Raw genomic sequence first — 22,443 nt, forward strand, 5'->3', positions numbered from 1 at the left:
GATATCTGATAAAAGGCAACATTAATTAATATTAATAATACTGAACCAAATTAAATATCGTTACTTATCCACAATGGATCGACTACTGTATTGGTTATTGCACATTATTTACTAACTAAAATAAGAAAGTGATATCTGATAAAACGCAACAAACTGAATCGAATTAAATATCGTTACTTATCCATAATGGATCGACTACTGTATTGATTACTGCACATTATTTTACTATAACTGCCCAAGTCAAATTTAAAATTGTTACTGTACTAACATTAGACAGTGATATCTGATAAAATGCAACATACTCAGGACCAAATTAAATATCGTTACTTATCCATAATGGATCGACTACTGTATCGATTATTGCACATTATTTAACTATAACTTTTTAACTACTAATCTTTTCAATACACAATTTGTAAACAACTTTTGCATAGATAATGATCAGCATTGTGATTTGGATACAATAGATTGTCTTACCAACTTTGAATGTGAACCCTTTGTGATGCCTGAGGTATTTTATGCCCTCTCACAGTTAAATGTATCCAAATCACCAGGACCTGATTGTTTGCTTCCAGTATTCTTAAAGTCATGTAAGGCACAATTGGCTAATGTTTCACCGGTGAATGTTTTATGTACATTCTTTAATTTAACTGTACAAAAAGGTATTTTACCAAAACAATGGAAGGATGCAAATGTTGTACCTATTTTCAAAAGAAATGGAAAACCCAAAGACGAAATGAAAAGCTATCGTCCAGTGTCTTTAACTCCCATAATTTGTAAGATTATTGAGATATTTCTTTGCTATCGTTTAAGGGAATATCTAGAATATAATAATATCCTTTCAGAAAATCAGTTTGGGTTTAGACAAATGTATAGTACTGAACTTTTACTTTCAAAGGTTTTTCATTCATGGGCACAGAGCTTAGAACTTAAAGGCTGTAAAAATATTGATATTATTTTTCTTGATTTTTCGTCTGCATTTGATAAGGTGTCTCATAAAAGATTAATTAAGAAACTTAATAACTGTGGCATTGGTGAGAACACTAATGCATGGATTACAGATTTTCTTTCAAATAGACACCAAATGGTTATTTACAGAGGAGAAAAGTCAGAGTGGGTAAATGTTACTTCAGGGGTACCACAAGGGTCAGTTTTGGGCCCTCTTTTATTTTTGATTTACATAAGTGATATTGTAAATAATATTTCTTCTTCACTTTTTCAATTTGCTGATGATCACACATTATCACGTCCTATCAGGGAAGAGTTAATTTAACTCTTCCCTGGTCCTATTTATAACAATAATGATTGTAAATTACTTCAAAAGGATTTAGATTCAATTGCTAAATGGGCAAATGTAAACCAACTTCCCTTAAATCCTGTCAAATGCGCCGTAATGCATGTTACAAGATGTAAAGATATAGTTAACTGGGATTATACCATAGAATCAGACAATATTCCTAAAGTTACAGAATTAAAATTTCTAGGTGTTTATGTAAATAGTTCGATGTCTTGTCATACACAAGTTAATTATGTATGTTGTAAAGCAAGCAGATTGCTTGGTTTTATTTCAAAATGTAGTAAAAATATGTCCTGGTTAGCTATGTTGAACTTATACAAAGCTCTATAACTTCCAGTGATTACCTACTGTTGTTCAATGTGGGCACCATTTGAGAAATCACATACTAATAGAATAGAAAGTATACAAAGGAAAGCAACAAGGATAATAATGTTTAGAAAGGAAGGTTCCTGGGAAACCTCTTATTTTCATAGGTTGAAAGTGCTTGAATTATTATCTATTGATGACTTGTTTAAATTACATAGACTTTCATTAGGATTTAAGTTGTTGAAAGGTTACTGCCCCCATTCTTTCAATGAGTATATTAAAACTAGTGAAAGATGTCCGGGTAGGCTTTTACGTTGGAATTCGAAAGGCAATACTTTTCATAATTCTGTATTTGTTTCCTTTCCTAGACTATGGGAGCAAATACCAAATGACATAAAAGATTCACAAAAAATTTCAATATTTAAGGCTGCTCTAACAAAACACTATATTTCATGTTATGTATAGTTTATTTGTATTTTTCTTGTATATGGTTTTATCTTAACTGTTTGTATTGTATGGAGTGAGTGCAGAATCTGTTTGGGCTTTAGCCTATTTTCATTCCTGGTTATTTTTACATTGATGACCGAATAAATATTATTATTATTATAATTATTATTATAACTGCCCAAATCAATTTTAAAATTGTTACTGTACTAACATTATACAGTGATATCTGATAAAATGCAACATACTCAGGACCAAATTAAATATCGTTACTTATCCATAATGGATCGACTACTGTATCGATTATTGCACATTATTTTACTATAACTGCCGAAGTCAAATTTAAAATTGTTACTGTACTAACATTATACAGTGATATCTGATAAAAGGCAACATTAATAATACTGGACAAAATTAAATATCGTTACTTATCCACAATGGATCGACTACTGTATTGATTATTGCACATTATTTTTCTCTAACTGAACCCAGGTCGAATATTGTACATGCAGTGTAACTACCGACACACTGTAAAAGCACAATTGAGCAAAGACATCGAGGTTACTGGCTGTATGCATTAAAATAACTGAATATTGTACATTCAACATATTCCATTGTTACTAGCTAAAAAGAATACACGATATAATAAAACCAATAGGGGCTATTGTATTTCTTTTTACATGATTTGTGACAGCGTCATTTATAAATTTGATTATATCACACTGTAATGATACTGGATTCTGCTTGCCAACTATCTATGGATCAAATAGTTCAGTATTTACATTTGATATATTATATACAATATTTACTTCAAAACTGTCAAATGTTTTATGTAAACGATTAAAAACTATTAAATCAGCCGTAATGCATAATCTTTTTAGTTTATCTATTCGTCATCATCACAGTCACTTTCACTGTCATCACTCCAAGGTTGGTCATCATCGATTTCAGCTTCAAAATCTATTATTTCAAGTTCTTCATCATCAGTTTGTTCCAATATTCCTGCATCAGTATCGTCAAGAACTTTGTTCCGAGTGTGGATCACTAGTCAATGGATCTGGTAGAGCATTTCCATCAAACCATTTCGGTACATACCTTCCATCACCATTATCAACCCATCCATAGTTTAATGGGCGTAGGTTTTGTGTTGGCTGAGGAGTATGAGCGTGTCTCCACATAAGATACATAATTTGCCCTCAACAGATGCTGAGTGATTGTGATTTCACATGGTGGCAATGACGAACAGTTGATCTTCTTGACTTTCTTCTTTCCAGTTGTCATTTTGCGAAACGATTGGTACCTGGCCTCATTAATACTGTTCATGCTTTTAAACCCATATATCTTGCATACATAGGCAGTGACTGCGGGTTTGTCCATCCTGTCACCACAAAGCGATCGCAATGACTTGCCTTTGCGGTAAAATCCAGTATCATTACAGTGTGATTATAATCAAATTTATAAATGACGCTGCCACAAATCATGTAAAAAGAAATCCAATAGCCCCTATTGGTTTTATTATATCGTGTATTCTGTTCAGCTAGTAATGGAATATGAGGAATGTACAATATTTAGTTATTTAATGCATACAGCCAGTAAACTCGATGTCTTTGCTCATTGTGCTTTTACAGTATGTCGGTATGCAAAATATTCGACCTGGGTTCAGTTGGAGATAAGTAACGATATTTAATTTGGTCCAGTGTTATAAATGTAACAATTTTAAATTTGACTTGGGCAGTAAAATAATGTGCAATAATCGATACAGTAGTCGATCCATTATGGATAAGTAACGATATTTAATTTGGTCCTGAGTATGTTGCAGATACCACTGTCTAATGTTAGTACAGTAACAATTTTAAATTTGACTTGGGCAATTATAGTAAAATAATGTGCAGTAATCAATACAGTAGTCGATCCATTATGGTTAAGTAACGATATTTAATTCGATTCAGTTTGTTGCGTTTTATCAGATATCACTTTCTTATGTTAGTTAGTAAAATAATGTGCAATAATCAATACAGTAGTCGATCCATTGTGGATAAGTAACGATATTTAATTTGGTTCAGTATTATTAATATTAATTAATGTTGCCTTTTATCAGATATCACTGTCTAATGTTAGTACAGTAGCAATTAAAAGTTTGACTTTGGTTCAGTTAAAGTAAAACAATGTACAGTAATCGATACAATAGTCGATCCATTATGGACAAGTAACGACGTTTAAAATGTTGGCAGATTAAGTTTTTTGTTGGTTTTTATCAGTCTAATTCACATGAAAACGGTTACTTTTTTTTAGTAATAGTGTGCAATCGATAGTCTAATCTATACCTTACCAATTTTCTAAGTGATTATGTTGAATTCGAACTATTATTTACTTTACTATTATGTTATGTTATGTTAAAAAATGTTGCAAATTTAGATTTCGTTGCCTTTTTTCATATAGACATATCACTAGTGTCTAGTGTGTAATTAAAACAATATTTAAATCGAGTTATAATAATAATAAAGCACAATAATCGGTACCGGTGTCGATCATTATGAGTGTAATTATTTAGTTTATCTGAAAAATATTCTTAAATTATATTATTTTGATCGAAATAATGATTTTGATATAATATTGATTGTTTAAAATGTTACCCTAAAATACAAATCTGCTGTTGGTTATTTTTAAGTGTTTTTATTGGTGTTATTTATTATTCCAAAATAAAGATATATTTCAATTATAAAATAAAAGTCACTCGTTATCGTAAATGTGTTTGTATTTTTCACATGAATAAACACGAATGGAGCAAAAAAGAGAGAAAGAGAGAAAAAACGATTCATACTTCATGGATAAACCCATTTTGGGCGAGTTCCTAAGAGTTTGATGTTTGATGATTTGGTACAGCAAACAACTGCTCTCTTTATTTATTGTTTTATCATTCTGCTGTGCATTTATTGTCAGTCGGAGTCGGTATCACGTATTTCTAACTCAGCTGAACGCCATAAGACGACATACGCGCCGAGTATATAGCCGAATAGGGGGAATCTGCGGACCTTTTTAGGGCTGCTGTCTGAGCTTATGTACAGGATAAAGTTGCTGTCATTGGTGTTTTTGTCATCCCCAATATATACTGCTGCCATTAAAAAAAGATTCAACCTTGTATCGCTTCACATGAATAAACCCATTTGGGCGTGGCCCTAAAATGTTGCTGTTTGGCGCCCCGTACAGGATAAAGTTGCTGTCATTGGTGATGTAATCATTAGTAGCCCACTGCGAATGATATCCAAAAAAGTTTATCCTTGTATCGCTTCACATGAATAAATGCATTTTTACCCCCCTATGTTATGATCCCCACAGGCCCTATGTACAGGCTGTAACCCGGCAGCAATATCGAATATTGCATCTCGCCCTAATACGCACCTAACTACATCATCAAACCTTTTGTATCTTTTCACATGAATAAATCTTCCGGGCGCCCGGTCTATATATCTCCAGTTATCCTAAACAGTGACAAGAAACAATGTCTACCAAATATCTTGTCTTCAGTTATTCTAATCAAAGCAATATTATTACGTTTTACAGTAAAGACTAGAAAATATTTTATTTGAGATTTTTTATGTAGTTTATTTTAAATTTTCCAAATTGTTTGGAATTCTTTGTAAATAACTGTAATGATAGTACTGTAGTAATAACAGAAAGATATATTTTATACAGTAATTTTATTCAATGCATTTTTAATTGTAATGTACAGTAGATTATTTGGTTACGTTTTGCATTCTCAATTGAGAAAGTTTTTTAAACATTTGTTATATATTTTTAAAATGATGATAATTGATATAATTGTATCCTTTATAAAGTTAGTTTATTGCAAATTTCTTTTTGAGAGTGCCAAATTTCTTACTCAATCTTTCAAGAAAATGACAAATAATAGTTTCAAATAAAAATCTAAAATTCTTCAACAGTATGAAAAACACTGTTTGATATACTCAACCTATAAAAATGTATCCTACCAATCAACTCAGTGATAATAACTTCTACTGAGTGACTGCATCAGGGAGCTAAGTACTGTAAAGTGACAGTCATGGGTTTTTCTTAACTTTCTGACCTAATTCTTACTGAATACTCGGTATATTGCGACCACGCAGATGATCTAGAGGTTGTGGTTTCGGGTCCCACCTATAATAATTGCAAAAGTGTTCACAAGAAAGTGTTCATGTACTGTTGAGCAGTAGGCCCTACAGTAACAGTATTTGTCTCAAGGATCTAATATTTACACAGTATGATATTCATTTTTAGAATGTAGTTTTGTGAAGTTAGGCTTGTGTTCCTTACCACTCTAGGCTACAGTTAATAATAATGTTTTAATGTTCGTTTTGGCTAGCAAAATGCTTGTGGACTTGTAAATAAAAAATTAGGGAATTGATCTCATGGAGGTGTAGTGAATTTTGTACTTTTTGCATGGGGCTACCTAATACATATCACTATAACGCTCTACCTACAGTAATTTTCAATTCAATTCAATTCAAAATTCTTTAATCATCCCACACGGGGCAATTAAAAAAAAAATTTTGTAGTGTTTATAGTTTTCATTAAGTTAATTTTGTTAATTGAAAGAATGATGCCCTATTATCATTATTATTATTAGATGATCTTCCATGCCCTGTTTAGCCGGACTGTTTAGTACAGTACACTAATTTGTTTGTATTAATGCAGACCACTTTAATGCTACAGTGAGTTACACATTTAATTTCAAATATAATACATAGGTTACACAATGTATTTCGGTTTCAATGATCTTTGTATTCATAGGTTTTAATATGATGTGTTAATTTAGAACAAAACTAGACAGAATTCCCCACATAAGTAGTTCCCCAGTATCATAGGAGAAATCTGTATTATTACAGTATTTCATGGTGCCTGTAATAAATATTACAATTTGGTCTTTGATACTAGGTGATACAGTACATGTGAAATTTTCTATGATACTGGGGTAAATCTATATAAATGGGAGACAAACTTGCTTACCAAATATTGATGGTAAATTAAAACATAGTTTGAAGACATTTCGTCATATTGTCTAGAAAAAAATCTTGGTTCGTTTCCTGTCTGCTGTCGTAAATAATTTAGCCAAATACGAATAAAAATATTAAATTTTCTTTTAAATTTTAATAGGAATAAATAATACATATGTTTGTGTATTATCATTGTTTAAATTTGTCAACAAAAAAATTGTCCCATCCCCATATTGGTCATTGCATTTCTAAATTTAAAATAGATAAAACTTGACAGCAAACAAACATTATACTATATATAGGCCAATTATCTTTGTTTTAACATCTGTTTTGTATACAGAAATTGTGAACTGCGATGACATCACTCAAAATTGGTTGTGTACAGTAGTTGGCTATAGAATGTAAACAATTCTTTTTTAGTATTCTCATAAATTTAACTTGTGTTTGAAATTATAAATACGGCAGGAATTAATAGCAACATAAACATTGAGAAGATTCTTTGTATAGCATTTAGCATAAGTAATTTAATGCTCCTAAACTGATTTTATACCCAACTAAATTTCCCTCTTATAATAATAGAATTACATTATAGTGTGAATATACAAATCGGTGTGTTACCTGAATGTTCAGTGAAAATTATTTAATAAAATAAGAGGTTGAATGGTGTGTTAAATTGTTAAGAGTTACAATGTTATTATAAATATTTATTGATGACTATTAATAATAAATTAATGAAAACAATATTTCTTACTGGTTGTTCTGTATTGCCTCAATTTATTGCATATTCGTTAATAAAAATATCAAAATAATTAAAGCACATATCATTTAATAATAAAATATGGTTAATAATTAATTTAAATATTAATTTAATATTTATTAATTAACAATTAATGGCAGTTTGCGATGATTTAGCCAAGATGGAAATGCTGTTGGCAGGGCATCCAGGATTTTCTCGAGGATGAAACGGATGGCTTGTTGCATTGCAACCGTTAGGAGATCAACAGCCGGAATAGACATGACCAATAAACACAGCTTCTCCTGAAATAAGAAATACATTTACAAGAGCCTTTTAAATAAAAAGAATTGTCTAGGGGCAAGCATTACTTATGTAACCATGAGCAGCAGTGGAGGATGGGTATCTTTCCTCTATTAAGAAAAAGCCACCTCAACCATGATTTGAACCTGGAATCTTCTGCATCGTCCTACCAGACCATTTGTGCTTTCGGTTCACAAACATACTGTATAATTGTGCCCTACAGTACCCTGGCCTGCTGTCAGAAGACCTGACCTTTTCTCCCTCACTGAGCCTATGAAGATTAACTTCGAATTACCTTTGCGTTTGAAATTGATCTACTATCCTCCAGTGAGAATCTAGATAATCTATGTAGAATATACTGAACGTCTGGGTCATCTTTTCCAACACTTGACTCAATCTCGTACTGTAGATCAGTATACCTGGAAAAAGATATTATATTTATGATTCACTTATTATATAAAAACTATTGGTAGTTGTTAATTTTGTATGTATAAACCTCTGCCTCCCTTTTGAATTATTTACATCTATGTCGGGCAACTTTAATTGCATATTTTAAGGAAGCTTTTAAAACTCGCCCTTTTTAACTCATACATTTTTGTTTAGTTTTCTGGCATTATATTTTTACTATCTACTAGCATATTTAAGCTTTTACATAATGCGATATATAAACCTGTATTTTAAGTATACAGTAGATAATATTTCTTAGCCTAAAAAAGTGTAATTGGGAAATACAGCCTCTGGATCTTCCACAGAATTACACTTTTATACTTTCAGTAGGGCCTTATTGTTAATAAATTAATGTTTCATAGCTTTTTATTTAAGAGGTGATTCAAAAAGCTCTCTCAAATGGCCAGAGCATCAAAGATGTTTGTTTATTAACAGGATCAAATTATGAAAGATGAGATTAATTATTTGCAAAATCAATATTTTGATGTTGCAAGTTGCATACCTGGAGAAGCCTTGAGCATGCAATCTAATTTCATTATTTGTTTTGTTAACATTCTTTAAAGCACTGCGCAAATGAAGTATTGATTTCAATTCAAACTTTCACCACAACATAAAAAAGTATATACCTAGATAAATAAATATTAAAGATGTATTGTCCCTTGAAACACAAAAAAATGAAGGTCAATATTCTAAATTTAAATCTGCCATATCAAAGTAATATTAAAGTTATTCACTTTAAGTCGAAAATTCGAGCCAAAAACAACAAGTTTACGTAATTAAAAGGTAAATTAATTTTATTACATTTCGTCGCGAGCGAAAGTAAACAAAAATTTCAAACCATGAGTATGCATTATGCATGATGCTAATTAGGATTGTTTACAACTTGCACGGTTGAGAAGGTGTTTTCACACAGATCGCAAGGAAGTTTTATGAATATGCATACAGAGTAGCCAAACAAGCGCGTTGCATTATGAGATATGTTTTGATCGAAAACTTTAACTGGAAGTCAAAGTTATTTTTTGAACAAAAAAACGTCTGTATTTCAGTTAAATGATATGATACTTCAAAATAACCCACTTTTTTTCGAAATCTTTTATTTTTTATTTTTTTGGAATTAGTCAAAGGGACAATACATCTTTAACATAAAGGAATTTCAACATATAAATATATGTTATCACTCAATTTTAACAGAAATGAAACTCTAAAATCTGTCAGTGAAGGGAAAATATCCATATTTGAAGTCTTGTGTGAAAAATGGCCAAAATTGAATTTCTTTGGCCTGCTCGCTAGTTTAGTTTTCTGGAAAATCGGGTACAGTACCTGTATTGGAATGCCCTTTAAAAATGTAGTTAGGAATGTACTGGGACCATGTGCAAGCTATGGTTTTGTTCAAAAGGAGTTTACAAACATAGATTATATTCAGGTAAGCACATTATATCTATTATTTAAAGTGCATCTTTAATTCTTACGACGCAACCCATGCAACTTTAATTCATTAGTTTATAAGATTTCAATGGGCACAAATATTTTTCATGACTAGTTCTTTTCTAGGTAAAACTACAGAATGTTATTTTGAATTCTTTTGACAATGAAGCCACGTCAACTGAAAGTGGGAACAATTATACTCTTGTGGCTTGCTCTACATTAGTAGAACATAGATTGCAGTAACAGAATTCTCAATAAAAAATTACAACAAATTGTAAATGATTTACCATTTTGAGGGTTTAATTTCAAATTTTACATCATCTGGTGTTGCCTTTCTAACAACAGCATCTCTCATATTCTGCAGAGTCTTTTCAAATAGCGCTGTCAATGTCAGATTATGGAACTTCTGCCGAAACCGTTTGCATCGATCCCTGTCAAAAATAAATCAAAATAGTGGAGGAAACCTGGTTTCTGTAGTGGAGATGGATTTTCTTTTTATTCAGGCAAGATAAATTGAAATGGATTTCAATGAATATTTAATTATAAAGACTTTTTTTTATAAAACTTGTAATCTACATTTATAAAGGGTTTGATATTCTTACCAATGTTTTTATTTTCTACGTGGGTTTTTGAAAGCCTTTGGTGCACAAACATTTTGAAAACCAAGCATTATTGTATACTAATATTACTAATTTTTTTTTATTTTTAAAAACCCAAATTCCTAATAACACTCTATGTTTCCGTCTATACAGTATTTGCATTCGAGCTTAAAATATTAATCATGAATAAGTATTATATTATTATTATTATTTGTAGCGCAACATAAAATTGGGTAACATACTTAAGTTAATTAACTATCTGGTTCATTGATATGCAATAATAAAAACAATCTCTTTAGAGATTTGATATACTCGGAGTCAATGAATATCAATTTGATTTTACTGTATTGTTACTGTATAATGCCAGGCTGAATTGTTAAGGTAAATGACTACTCTAATTACTTATGAATTTAAAAAAAACCTCATTTGAACATGAAATAGAATAGTCCAAAGTCCAATCATAGCAAAAGAAATTCAGAATTAAAGTAACAATGAGAATCCTTGCTATTAACTTGCCTATGAATTGATATATTTCATGACAGAATTATGCATCACAAAATAAAGTTCCTCTACAGTATGCACACATTGAATTTTGCACAAGTTAATTTCTAATAAGCTTACTAGAAAGCTCTGTCTACACTCTCAAACTATTGAAGAAAAAAGTGTGATCTGCTATATGGTAGTGCTGTGACATCATCGTGTCCATATATGGGCATATCACATTTTTTTGTCTGATAGTATAGACAGAGCTTAACTTTGCAAGTCACAGATAAATATCATTTTACATTAAAATAGAATTGTCACCTGTTCAGTCTTTGCAGGTCGGTGTTCACCTCTTTCACTAATTTTCTTTGAAGGTTTTTGAAGTTGTCATTGAATGATATCAGTATATCATGTGGATCTCTCTTCTTTTCTTTGGCTTTTGTATCTACACCACTTTTATTGGAATGGCTCGCTGCAAGAAAAAGTATACTTCAAAAGGGATTGAATAAAAATAGTATCAATTCACATTGTAAATTACAAGAAGGTAAGCTATAGCCTAAAAGTCGTAGTGTTTGGAATATTTTGGTTAGAAAGTTTACAATTGCATTTAAATTATCAATAGTGTAAATTATTGAAGTCTAGCAGTTTCCAAAATCTTGTTGGAGCAAGAGCAGGTAAATTTGTTTATTTCTTCAACTTCTCAATAAGATGTACATTAGTGAAGGATGGGACCAACAGGTGGTAAAACCATGGAGCGAATAAGCCTCGAACCCTTGCCGATGTTATGGCTACCTAATTACGGTTCCACTGTCTTAACCACTCTCACTCTCTAAATCTGTTCAGGCCTATGACTTGTTCTGGCACGATTGTGCTTGATAACATGCCGAATAAATGTTACTATTATTATTATCTTGTAAAACGACAGACAGGACAGGATATGTTGAGATAACCGAGAAGATCCACTTAATGTCTATTGAATTCTCCTGAGATTCACCTCAACAGGAAGTCAAATCAGAAACTATGGGTAAGTTTAGTATAGCTGTAAATGTAAGGCCGTTTTCCATGTAAATAAACATAACATAAATCTGCAATTATTATTTTGGCAAAAATCATAGTTTCAGTGTTTAATAAATAAAAATTTATTTATTTCTCATTTATCAATAAGTACCATTAAAAATGTGAAAAAAAATATATTTAATAAATACATAAAATACCTAATTAATTTGTCATATGGTCAGAAAATGTGTTTTTAAAAAATTAAAAGGTTATTGCACTCAACTACAATCAACTTTTGAAGAGGTTTACTATCATTATAATTTTTAATTTTGCATAAATACATACGACGTGCATTGTGTGTCGGAATTGTACTGCGTTTCCCCTCCAACTTTTCCCCCCCACATCCTGCTTGGATTATGGCAGAACCTTTTTTTTGATTTTTTTTTTTGGTAGAATGATGATTATCAGTTTGCAACTTAAATTAAGCTAATCAAGTTGTAGTTTGGTTTACCATAGATCCACCAAATTTCGAAAAATGCAATTCCCAAAAGACAACATTAGGTTTTTGTTGAGCAACTTTTTAGACCCTGTGTGTGGATCCACCACTGGTTACTGTACTTTATGTAATTCCAAGACACTAACCTTTCAGATCAGAGTTTGATTGTGAGACCGTCATCCAAAATGTAGGTTTATGCGGGTTCTTTTCTGTCGTGGAATGTACTTGTTGTCTGTATTGACTGGTTACAACCTGATGGGCAGCTACAAATGAAAAAAGGTTTAGTGGTGTAACGCAGAGAACCCAGACTCCTGGGTTAGAGACCCTAAGTGGTCGTTTTTAGCCTTTTTCACATACCGTAAAACCTCGAAAAGAAGCCCATGGGCTTCTTTTTTTAGTGCTCTTGGATGGGCTTCTTTTCGAGATGGGCTTCTTTTCGAGAGTACTTTTGCAAACTGTAGAGGAGGGCTTCTTTTCGAAATGAATGCTGTAAATTTTGTGAATTTCTACTACAATAATGTGACTTTTGAGACATTTTTTCAACCATGAAATTATGTTTAATATACCAATTAAAAAACAATATAAAAAAACAAAAAAACAGTCCTATGATTCACCGTCAAATACAATAATTTCGTCATCATCTCAATACAGTATGAGTAGTCTGTCTCGAAATGAAGCCCGTACTATCTTGAAAAGAAGCCCAGGGGGCTTCATTTCGAGATGGGCTTCTTTTCGAGAGTACTTAGTGCAAACTGTAGAGGGGGGCCTCTTTTCGAGATGGGCTTCTTTTCGAGGTTTAAGCCCATGGGCTTCTTTTCGAGGTTTTACGGTATTTGAAAGCTTGTTGTTTCCTTTGGGCCCTGCTCAGGGGCTCCGGTAAGGTCCGGGCCCCTGGGTTTAGTGATCATAGCCATTATGGCACTGATTAATTGAAGACACACCACCACCTGTCATTTAAATTTTACCACTGATCCCCCTTCAAAATATTTTTGACACGTAGCACCTACTGTACTTTTGTATATACCCTTTACTGAATTAACATTTCAGGATAGTTTGGTGAACACCTACCTGTATTTGGAGCCATACTTGACCTATGCTGACCTCCATGTGTTTGGAATGCCAAGAAATCATCCCATGTTTCTATCATACGCTCACTACGTTTATTGGACTTATACCTTTGATTTAGTGAGAAAAAAAAGATTTCTTACAGCTTATACATTGTGATGATTCAGAATTTATATGGCTATTATTCTACGCGTTTTTAAGTATAACTACTTAATTATTTTGAATCACTACCACCGACTCATTTAAAGGAAACCAACCTTGAAGGAAACTATATTTTGTGTTTTATCTTGGAGAAATATAATCAATCTTAACCTTGAAAGCTTTTTTTTATAGGAGTAATAGTAATATTAATCATTTTGCACACTTTTTCCAGTTTTGTGGAGATGTCGTGGAACCTGGTCTGTCACTCCTGCTAGGGGCTCGTCCAACCATACCACTGCCATTTTTTAACATCACTCTTGACATGTGACCTTGACCACCAGAGTCATGTGACATTAACGTTTCAGTTGATTGTATTTTCTCCATTTGCGGGTGGCCACGAAATGTAGGCCGACTGAAAATGTAAATAAAGATCCCTTTTTTCAAGATTTATTGCATAGATGCTGTGAGAGTCTATTTTCAATCAAAACTGCACAATATATAAAACAATTGAAAATGAAAATAGGATTTAGGAAACACTTTTTTGTAAAATAAACAAGAGGAAATATATGTTTTTTAAATGGCCAACCCCTTTTAATGGGATTCTTTGATGAGTCACTATGGTGTCCTCATTAGGGGTTCAAAACTGTACAAGGTTTACAGGATTCGTTCTTACCTGACAACTGGTCTACCATGGATATCTAAGATAACATCACGGAACAGAAAATTGACTGTCTCGTGAGAAAGAGGAACACGAGATCGTATATCTCTTGTTTTCATGTTGTGAAGAGCATTGAGAACCATAATGATACAACGGATACGATTTAACTCTGCCTTCTTCTTCCTTTGACTGACAAGCCTTCAAGAAAGTTGAGTTTTTAGTTTAATACCTTGATTTAGAATGTTATATGCCTATATTTTGTAGAGCGTCTGTTCGAACAGAATTTGTCATTGTAGGCTAAAGTTTGTATTCAGAAAATTGGTATCTATATTATAAGAGGGAGTGTTTGTTGTTTATTTAATACATGGGGTATCGAGTTTACTGGAATTGTACTGGAAAGATTATAAAACAACACTAGTAGCTACAGGAAATGCACATTTCAATGTTTTATTTCAGGTTTTAGTGCCAGCCAAGTTAACCAGTAATTCTATGATTTATTTTACCTTGCTAATTCTTCCTCGTGATCTTCCACTGGTTTGGCTGCTGTTGATGATGTTGATGCACCACTTCTTACTGAGTCTGTGGACATGATGCATGAGCTAGTATGTTTGCTGCCTTTTGATAGCCGTGACGAAGATCGTAGGATGAAGGACGGTGAAGTTGGGGCACAGAAGCTTATTACCTGAGTCTGTGATTGGTTACATTCTGCAAGTTCACGCTGATGCTACAGAATTTAAAAATATTGTTACACATAAAGCAAACTTTCTTTACTTTATGGAAACTTTATGAAGGAATTACAAACAAATACAAAAGACTAAATATATATTGTATGATGTACAGTGTCTTGATTCAGGCAATTCCAGCGAGAATGAATGGCATATGACAGAAGAACATTGCTGGAGGGTTACCCAATAATGTACTAGATATTACCGCCAGTCATTGGTGCATTGATGTAGACTACTAGAGTAGATAAAGATGTACTAGATTTGGTGGGAAAAGACTTCTCAGGAAGTCGACTTATCGGCCTGTGCCAAAAAGGTTCAATAAGCTTCATCTGCCATCCTTAGAACAAAGACCCATTTACACTAGGACGATAACAATAATATCGTCCTAGTGTAAATGGGCCTTAACTAATTTAACTTACTTCAATATCCTGTATTGTGGTTTGAAACTGCTGTCCTGCTTTTGTACGTGCTATGGTGATTTCAAGATCATTCAGTTGACGTTGAATGTATGTCAACCCTGCTGTCTGGTTGGCCAAGTCCTTCTCATTTTGTTTGCTTTTGTCTTTAGACAAATCATCATCTTGAACATCTTCCTACAATATTTTTAACTCTTTTAAATAACAACTTTTTTGTTTTAAATTTTTCATTCTAGATTTAGACATACCACGGCATCAACATCTTAAACATCGTCCTACAATGTTTTTAACTTTTAAATAACAACCTTTTGTTTTCAAATTTTTATTCTATATTTACACATACTAAGTTATCAACATCTTGAACATCGTCCTACAATATTTTTAAGTCTTTTAAATAAAAAACTTTTGTTTGCAATTTTTTAGATTTAGAGATACTTAAGGCATCAATTAAACTAAAGAATGAAGTTTTCATTTTTTTAAATTCTCAGATTTAAAAAAGGGAAGAAAACCTCATAAAGATATAGCAGAGCAAATGTATGAGTCCTGGAACAAAGTAAAGTAGTTGAGTATTGGGAGAAACGAAGCAAAAAAAGTTCCAATTGGACTTGATTATACCATGAAAGACCACAGGTCTATAAGGGCATCTGTATACCAAACAGAAGATGAATATTTACATGTTCTATTTCCACATCATATTCATACATTCCAGCATAAAACCAGGTGGTTTCGATTTTCCTATTACTTACCTTATTCCAGCCTTTTGTAGGCTTGTCGATGTCTCCTTGTGATTTGATGCATGGTTTTGTAGGTGGATGATCATGAATTCTAAACTTTAATTCATACACATAAATAAAAACAGTAATATTTGATTTGGAATATAAAGAAAATAATTTCTGAAGATTAAAAACAGACAAAGCTGAGATGCTTTAAATATAATTATTAATATAAAATATGACGATCTCTGATGGGGAATTGGAGTGGGTAATGAAAATTGAAAATGTCAGATGAAGCAAGTGCTTCATCTGCCTCATGCTGGCTATGGCCCTGTTTCTGTTGAAATTGAAGTAAACTGAAGTTCTATTAGTTTACAGGTTTACTTTAAAGAATGGAGATTTTGTTGACTAATTATCTCCAATAATACCCTATTTGAAAATCCTTCTTCAAACACATCTGCTACCAGTTCCTTTGAGTTGAGTTGAATCTGTCCAATAGTTTGGTAAGGTCTGTGTTGGGGTGTAAAAAACCCATCTTTACGCTGTGCCTTGCGTCTCTGATAGTGTCCTGACCAGATGTTGTCGTCATAACTGGACACAAGTTCAGTCGATGTTCTTCGCTGATAAAGCTCAGAGTTGTAAACTTCTTCTGTAAATTTATTTGTATTACAATTATTGATCAAATAAAAATGTATTGTCATTGTATTTAATTTGTTAATAGATATTTAATTCTTTTTTATTCAATGGTACCATTTACCTAAAGCATGGTCAAGTTGGATAGTAGGCCTACTGTAACTGCTTCATTTTCAATTAATATTTATTTATAAATGGCTGCCAGGGAATAATTTCGCCAGTGTAGCATAGCAAAAAGCTATACAAAACAACCTTCTTGCTACACAATTGTAGAAATATATATAAAAATACGATAGATTAGAAAACTATGTTTCTCGACTAAAAAATCAGTTTGATTAGCAATATTGCCAAACAATAATAATTTTAAAAGGAAATTTTTCCCGGCTGCTGCAGAGAATATAAATGTGTTTCTTCTTTATAATGCTTTAATTCCTTACAATTTCTAAGCCCTTGTTCTAGGCCTAGTTACTAGCTTGTAACTAGATCAGCTTACCTTTTGGTGTTTTATAGTTCTGCTTCAAGGAGGCAGTGACATGTTGAGACTGAATAGCAGGTCCTTGAATAACCAAATTGGCAATGTTGTTGAAATGTGCAGCATTGTTAATCGATAAAATTCCCATTTGAATCTAAAGTATAATGAATATTAAAATAACAAATTACAGGGCGAATCCAGGATTTTTTTTATTGAACCTGAGACGCTAAAACTACATATAGGTATAGGCCTCTATTAATAATAATAGTAGTAGTAGTAGTAGTAGTAGTAGTAGTAGTAGTAGTAGTAGTAGTAGTAGTAGTAGTAGTAGTAGTAGTAGTAGTGTAGTAGGACAGCTCGACAAGCCTCGAGAATTAGAGGTCTGCGTCGGTTTATTTGTGACTCGACTGTTTATGGCATGCAATCACCACCAACCAGAATCGACAGGAGAGAAGAGAGAGAAGCTCTCTAACTGTAGTAGGAGGTTGCCTAGGCCTATTAAATAATGCGTTAAAAATATGCTTACATTTATATTATGCCGACTAGCATCGTTAATTCGAACAAAGAAATCAAAATTACGGCCACAGAACTTTTATTTTAATCCTACACAACCGGCCGCACCGCAACAAAATAACAAACATGTGTCGTGACGACGTGTTGAGTGTGTGGATGATGATGATCTCGCGCACGTACACGTCACACGCGCGCCATCATCCAGGAAGTTTTGATAGACTACACATCCCAGTCGTATTTGACAATACGACTCATTTTTGTTTTATGTTAATTGTTCTACAAGTATTTTAAACATTTTCTTTTAACAATTATTTAAAATTCATTTTAATATCTTATCTTGCAAAGGAAGAACATTTTTGATAATAAGACATTTTTTACGAATAAAATATAATTATCATGTACAGTACTGTATGTTATTTTGTTTGATTGAATAAAATAACAATTTAACATTCAGTACTGTACATGATAATTATACTTTATTCGTAAAAAATGTTATTTGCAAGATAAGATATTAAAATAAATTTTAAATAATTGTAAAAGAAAATATTTAAAATAGTTGTATAACATAAAACAAAACATTGCAAAAGGTTCTCTTAAATTAGAATTAAAAGTAAGTATATGTAATTTAAAACGTGATTTCTTTTTATTGTTTGCCCACATGCACGTATTTGGCTACAAATAAACACGAATTAGAAATTACATAAATCGTAGTCGTTTGTATTGAAACGTTTTCATGATCTGTTGATGGTCGCACGATGGAGATACGATATTGTTACGATAACTTCGCGACACAGCAGTATTACGAATTATTGCGACAGTGCCAGGACATATAATGATTTGCTTCGACACATAACGAAAATATTAAGACGGTAGGCCTACTATGAAATCATTCAATGCGATTTTGTCAAGAAGCTAATACGATGTAAATGTTTTGATCATCTGTGTGAAGTTTTAGATTATCTAGTTTTCATCCTTTATAAAGTTGGGGGCCGAGTATTGTCCTGCTCTGTAACTATTAGCTTGAGTCATCTTTTTTAGTTTTGGAGGAGAATGTTGGACTCAAATTTTCGACAGAGAACCAGTACAAATTTAAACTACAGTACAGGGATCTGTTATTTCGGTAGAAGAAAGGGAGTGGGGAAAGTTCAATTCTAAAATGTTTCTTTTTAAATTTATGTAAACTGTTATTTTATTATTTGTTTGAAGGGGGCGTTTATTATAAAGGATGGTCTATGGATGGGGGAAGGGTGGTTATTTGATGGAGGCGTTTAATTTTATTCAAAGCGAGGCGTTTATTGGAATAATACGGTACGTTAAAACATGATATTTTGTCATTAGTAGTTTTCCAAATTGATAGAGCGCCCTCTTGAATTTCAAACGTCACAACAAAAGTGACCGCTGATTGGGCATAAGTTTTCACAACCTTTCTCTATTAACGCGCTGTGTGTGCGCGCGTAGTTACATTTGGTGTGTAACAACTGAAAAAGAAGAATAGAAAAATAATTAAACATCCTAGGCCTAGCCTAGACCAAGCCTAGGCCTAGGTAGTTGTGATATTATTAATCTCCAATTACCAGCAGGTAAGCCTAATTTGTTTGTAGAAATAGTAAGTAATATTTCTATAGGCCTAGGCCTATTTATCGTATCATGGGTATTAATTTATATCATTTAATAACCTAACTTTTTAACCAACTTGATGCTGCATGCCCAGTCAGTCGCCCCTTTTTAATTTGTTTAGGCTCAACCAAAGATCCGCCCACTGCCATGCACCATGCATGCCATGGAGGTATAAATACCTACATGTACCGAATTATGTTTTTTGGTGCAGCCGGCCTATAGTCCAGGTCCAGCCCTATAGAGGCCTATTTATTTATTTACACAAGCCTAGTCCTGAGGCCTAGGTAGTAGTAGGCCGAGTAAATTATTCTAACTTGAAGCTATCTTAATACTAATAGCGTGTAGAGCCTAGGCCTAGCCTAGTTAGTAGATAATGTAGGCTATAGCCTAAGCTAAGTTAAATTATACACACAAAAAAACACGCCATCCATGCATATTGTTTTGTATTATTAATGCCAAGTTGTTTTTTCTAGTGTTTTAGTGTGTACAGTATATAAATATAGGCTAGGTCTAGGTATAAGCAGACTTATGGAAAGATCAAACATCAATCAACACAATAGTAGACCCAGGCTTAGGCCTCATGCAAACTTAAAACGAATGGTGAACCTAAAAGTTATAGGTTTTATTACTATATTAGGGCCTATCCTAAGCCCACATGTCATTATTTATCCTATGTTGGTCCTAAATAAATTTATAATTAACAATAACATTCATTAAATCCATTTAATATGTTTTGTATTTTAGGACGCAAAGCCAAATATATAGCTTTGATGCTGTAGTGTGGAATATGTACAGCTATTTCGATTGGGATTTGGAAAAGGACAACCACTTTTGACCGAAATTCAAATCCATGCACGCCGTAGTATTAGTAATCTTTTATATAGGCCTAAGCAGTCTTTATTTACAACATTGTTTTTGTGTGTTTTTGATACATATAATTATGTCTAAGCACCTTTTATTTCGTTTTCAAGGTCTTTGAGAGAGTCTACAGCACCAGAAAATAACATCAAGCCAGTTCCACCAGTTAAGCCTCCACGTCAGGGAAGACCCCCAATACCTGGGGCAAACATCCGAAGGAGAAAGTACAAACAAAAGTAAGTGTTTATATGCACAAGGTATAAGCAGTCTTATTAACAACATTGTGTGTTTGTCAACAACTCTTATTTCGTTTTCAAGGTCTGAAACACCTGAAATACAGATGGAAAAGAAGCCACTTCCGCCGCCAGTTAAGCCTCCATGTGGGACAAACATCCGAAGGAGGAAATACAAATTATTACAGTAGGTTTCTGACTGCACACCACCTACGTTATATTTGTCTTAAAACTTTCAACCATATCAATATAGTCTTAATCATAATTTTTTCTCATAGTTTTAAGTAAAACTTTTTTAACAACTAACAGATAATTCGAACATTTTTCTATAGCAAGGAATATTTTTTTTTGATTAAAAAAAAAGTTTCAAAAGGTAGAATTACTTTCAGGCTGATATTAATTAGGGTATAGTTGCTAGCAATCTCTATGAGAATGAACACAGTCGTAGTGAGCTTAATTTAATTTCCAGGTTTTTTGGCAGATATGTATCACCTATATTGACGGTAGGTCTACTTTAATATTTCATTGACTGAAGACAAGACAGTAATGTATTACCGAGACCAAGTTGAAATTTAATACTTAATACGTTATTTAGCATCAATACCTAGTAGGCTCTGACGTTGAAAATTGACTACAAATAATACATTTCTTTGCACCACACTGGTTCAGATACACTATTTTCTCACCTTGGCTGTGGCCCTCAAACGAGGCTTGTTTTGCAGCATAAACCATATTTACCTTCCTATTTAAAAAACACTTGCTTGCTTTTGGTGCTTTAACTGCCATGTCTGGTAAATTGAAACCCTATACTGGCTAAAGCTCGACATCTGATCTTATCTTCCTCTTCTATCTCCCTTTATAGACAGATGTTGATATTTGATAAAATAAAGTTTGTGAAACTTAAACTTTGATTCATTCATCTGATCATATCTTTTCTATAAAACAATATTGTGCCTTAACGTTGACGTCTTGTCAATTTGGCTGTAGACTTCAAAGGAGCTGCAGCCCAACACATGTTATCTGATTTTTTCCATAAACATTATTTTTCGTTCACGTTGGCGTCTTGTCAATTCGGCTGCAGACGTGAACGAAGCTGCAGCCCAACGCATCTGATTGTATATTACCATAAACACTATTGTGTGTTCACGTTGACGTCTTGTCAATTCGGCTGCAGATTCAACGGAGCAGCAGCCCAACACATCTGATCTTAGTTTTTCCATAAACACTAGTGTGCCTTCACGTTGACGTCTTGTCAAGTCGGCTGCAGATTTAATGGAGCTGCAGCCCAACGCATCTGATCTTTTCCATAAGCACTATTGTGCCTTCACGTTGACGTCTTGTCAATTCGGCTACAGACTTTAACGGAACCATGTGTTTTATCGCCAAACTGTTTGAACTTATTTTGGCCTATTTTGCGGCCACTCACTCTTCTGGAGTATTTAAACATGTGTGCCAAAAACGCACCCAAAAAAATATTTTGTGTGCAGGTAAACGCGAACTTTTGTTTGTGTTTTCTTCTTTTGCTGTTTTCCATAGACTTGAACTGTTGGAGCCAGTGTGCCTTTTCGACATTGGTTGATGACTGGTTGTAGGAGAAACGAGTGAGATTTTATTTGATTCGATTTTGTCCTCTTCCATAATCCTAATTTAAATAATTGAATGTACTTGACATCTTGTTTTGTATTTTCTTCTCTTGCTATTCCTTTTTTTTTCGGTTTCCCCAGGTATTGGGACTCTTCTTGAGGTGGAGGCTTAACTGGCGGAACTGGCTTCTTGATGTTATTTTCCATCCATATTTCTGGTGTTTTAGATTCTCCCCAGGACCTTGAAACTGGCAAAAGTGGCTTCTTATTTTCCATCTTTATTTCTAGTGTTTTAG

The 22,443-nt window shown here is 33.0% G+C and overlaps 1 protein-coding gene and 1 long non-coding RNA gene across 2 annotated transcripts; one reads left to right on the forward strand and one right to left on the reverse strand.

The window, feature by feature from the left end:
• Nucleotides 1-7,795: 7,795 nt before the first annotated feature.
• Nucleotides 7,796-17,997, reverse strand: LOC140055330 (uncharacterized). The gene is made up of 14 exons (XM_072100650.1): nt 17,870-17,997; nt 17,365-17,497; nt 16,667-16,887; nt 16,272-16,355; nt 15,529-15,702; nt 14,888-15,108; nt 14,400-14,582; nt 13,950-14,138; nt 13,589-13,695; nt 12,667-12,783; nt 11,350-11,500; nt 10,234-10,377; nt 8,370-8,493; nt 7,796-8,076 (listed from the first exon to the last, which is right to left on the reverse strand). The coding sequence occupies exons 2-14, from the start codon at nt 17,489-17,491 to the stop codon at nt 7,915-7,917; spliced, it is 2,004 nt and encodes a 667-aa protein (XP_071956751.1). The 5' UTR covers nt 17,492-17,497; nt 17,870-17,997; the 3' UTR covers nt 7,796-7,914.
• A 1,333-nt stretch (nt 17,998-19,330) lies between these two features.
• LOC140046207 (uncharacterized) lies at nt 19,331-20,879 on the forward strand. The gene is made up of 3 exons (XR_011844747.1): nt 19,331-19,436; nt 20,218-20,567; nt 20,650-20,879. It is a non-coding gene; the product is annotated as an uncharacterized lncRNA (long non-coding RNA).
• Nucleotides 20,880-22,443: the final 1,564 nt, after the last annotated feature.

The sequence above is a fragment of the Antedon mediterranea genome, chromosome 1, assembly GCF_964355755.1.
Source record: "Antedon mediterranea chromosome 1, ecAntMedi1.1, whole genome shotgun sequence".
Classification (NCBI taxonomy): domain Eukaryota; kingdom Metazoa; phylum Echinodermata; class Crinoidea; order Comatulida; family Antedonidae; genus Antedon; species Antedon mediterranea.

Coding starts and splice junctions, on each gene's coding strand:
- LOC140055330 (XM_072100650.1), bottom strand. CDS start 17,491: ATGGGAATTTTATCGATTAACAATGCTGCACATTTCAACAACATTGCC. Junction 14,583..14,887: donor CACGAGGAAGAATTAGCAAG/GTAAAATAAATC, acceptor ACTTTCTTGAAG/GCTTGTCAGTCAAAGGAAGA. Junction 14,139..14,399: donor CATGGTAGACCAGTTGTCAG/GTAAGAACGAAT, acceptor TTACATTTTCAG/TCGGCCTACATTTCGTGGCC.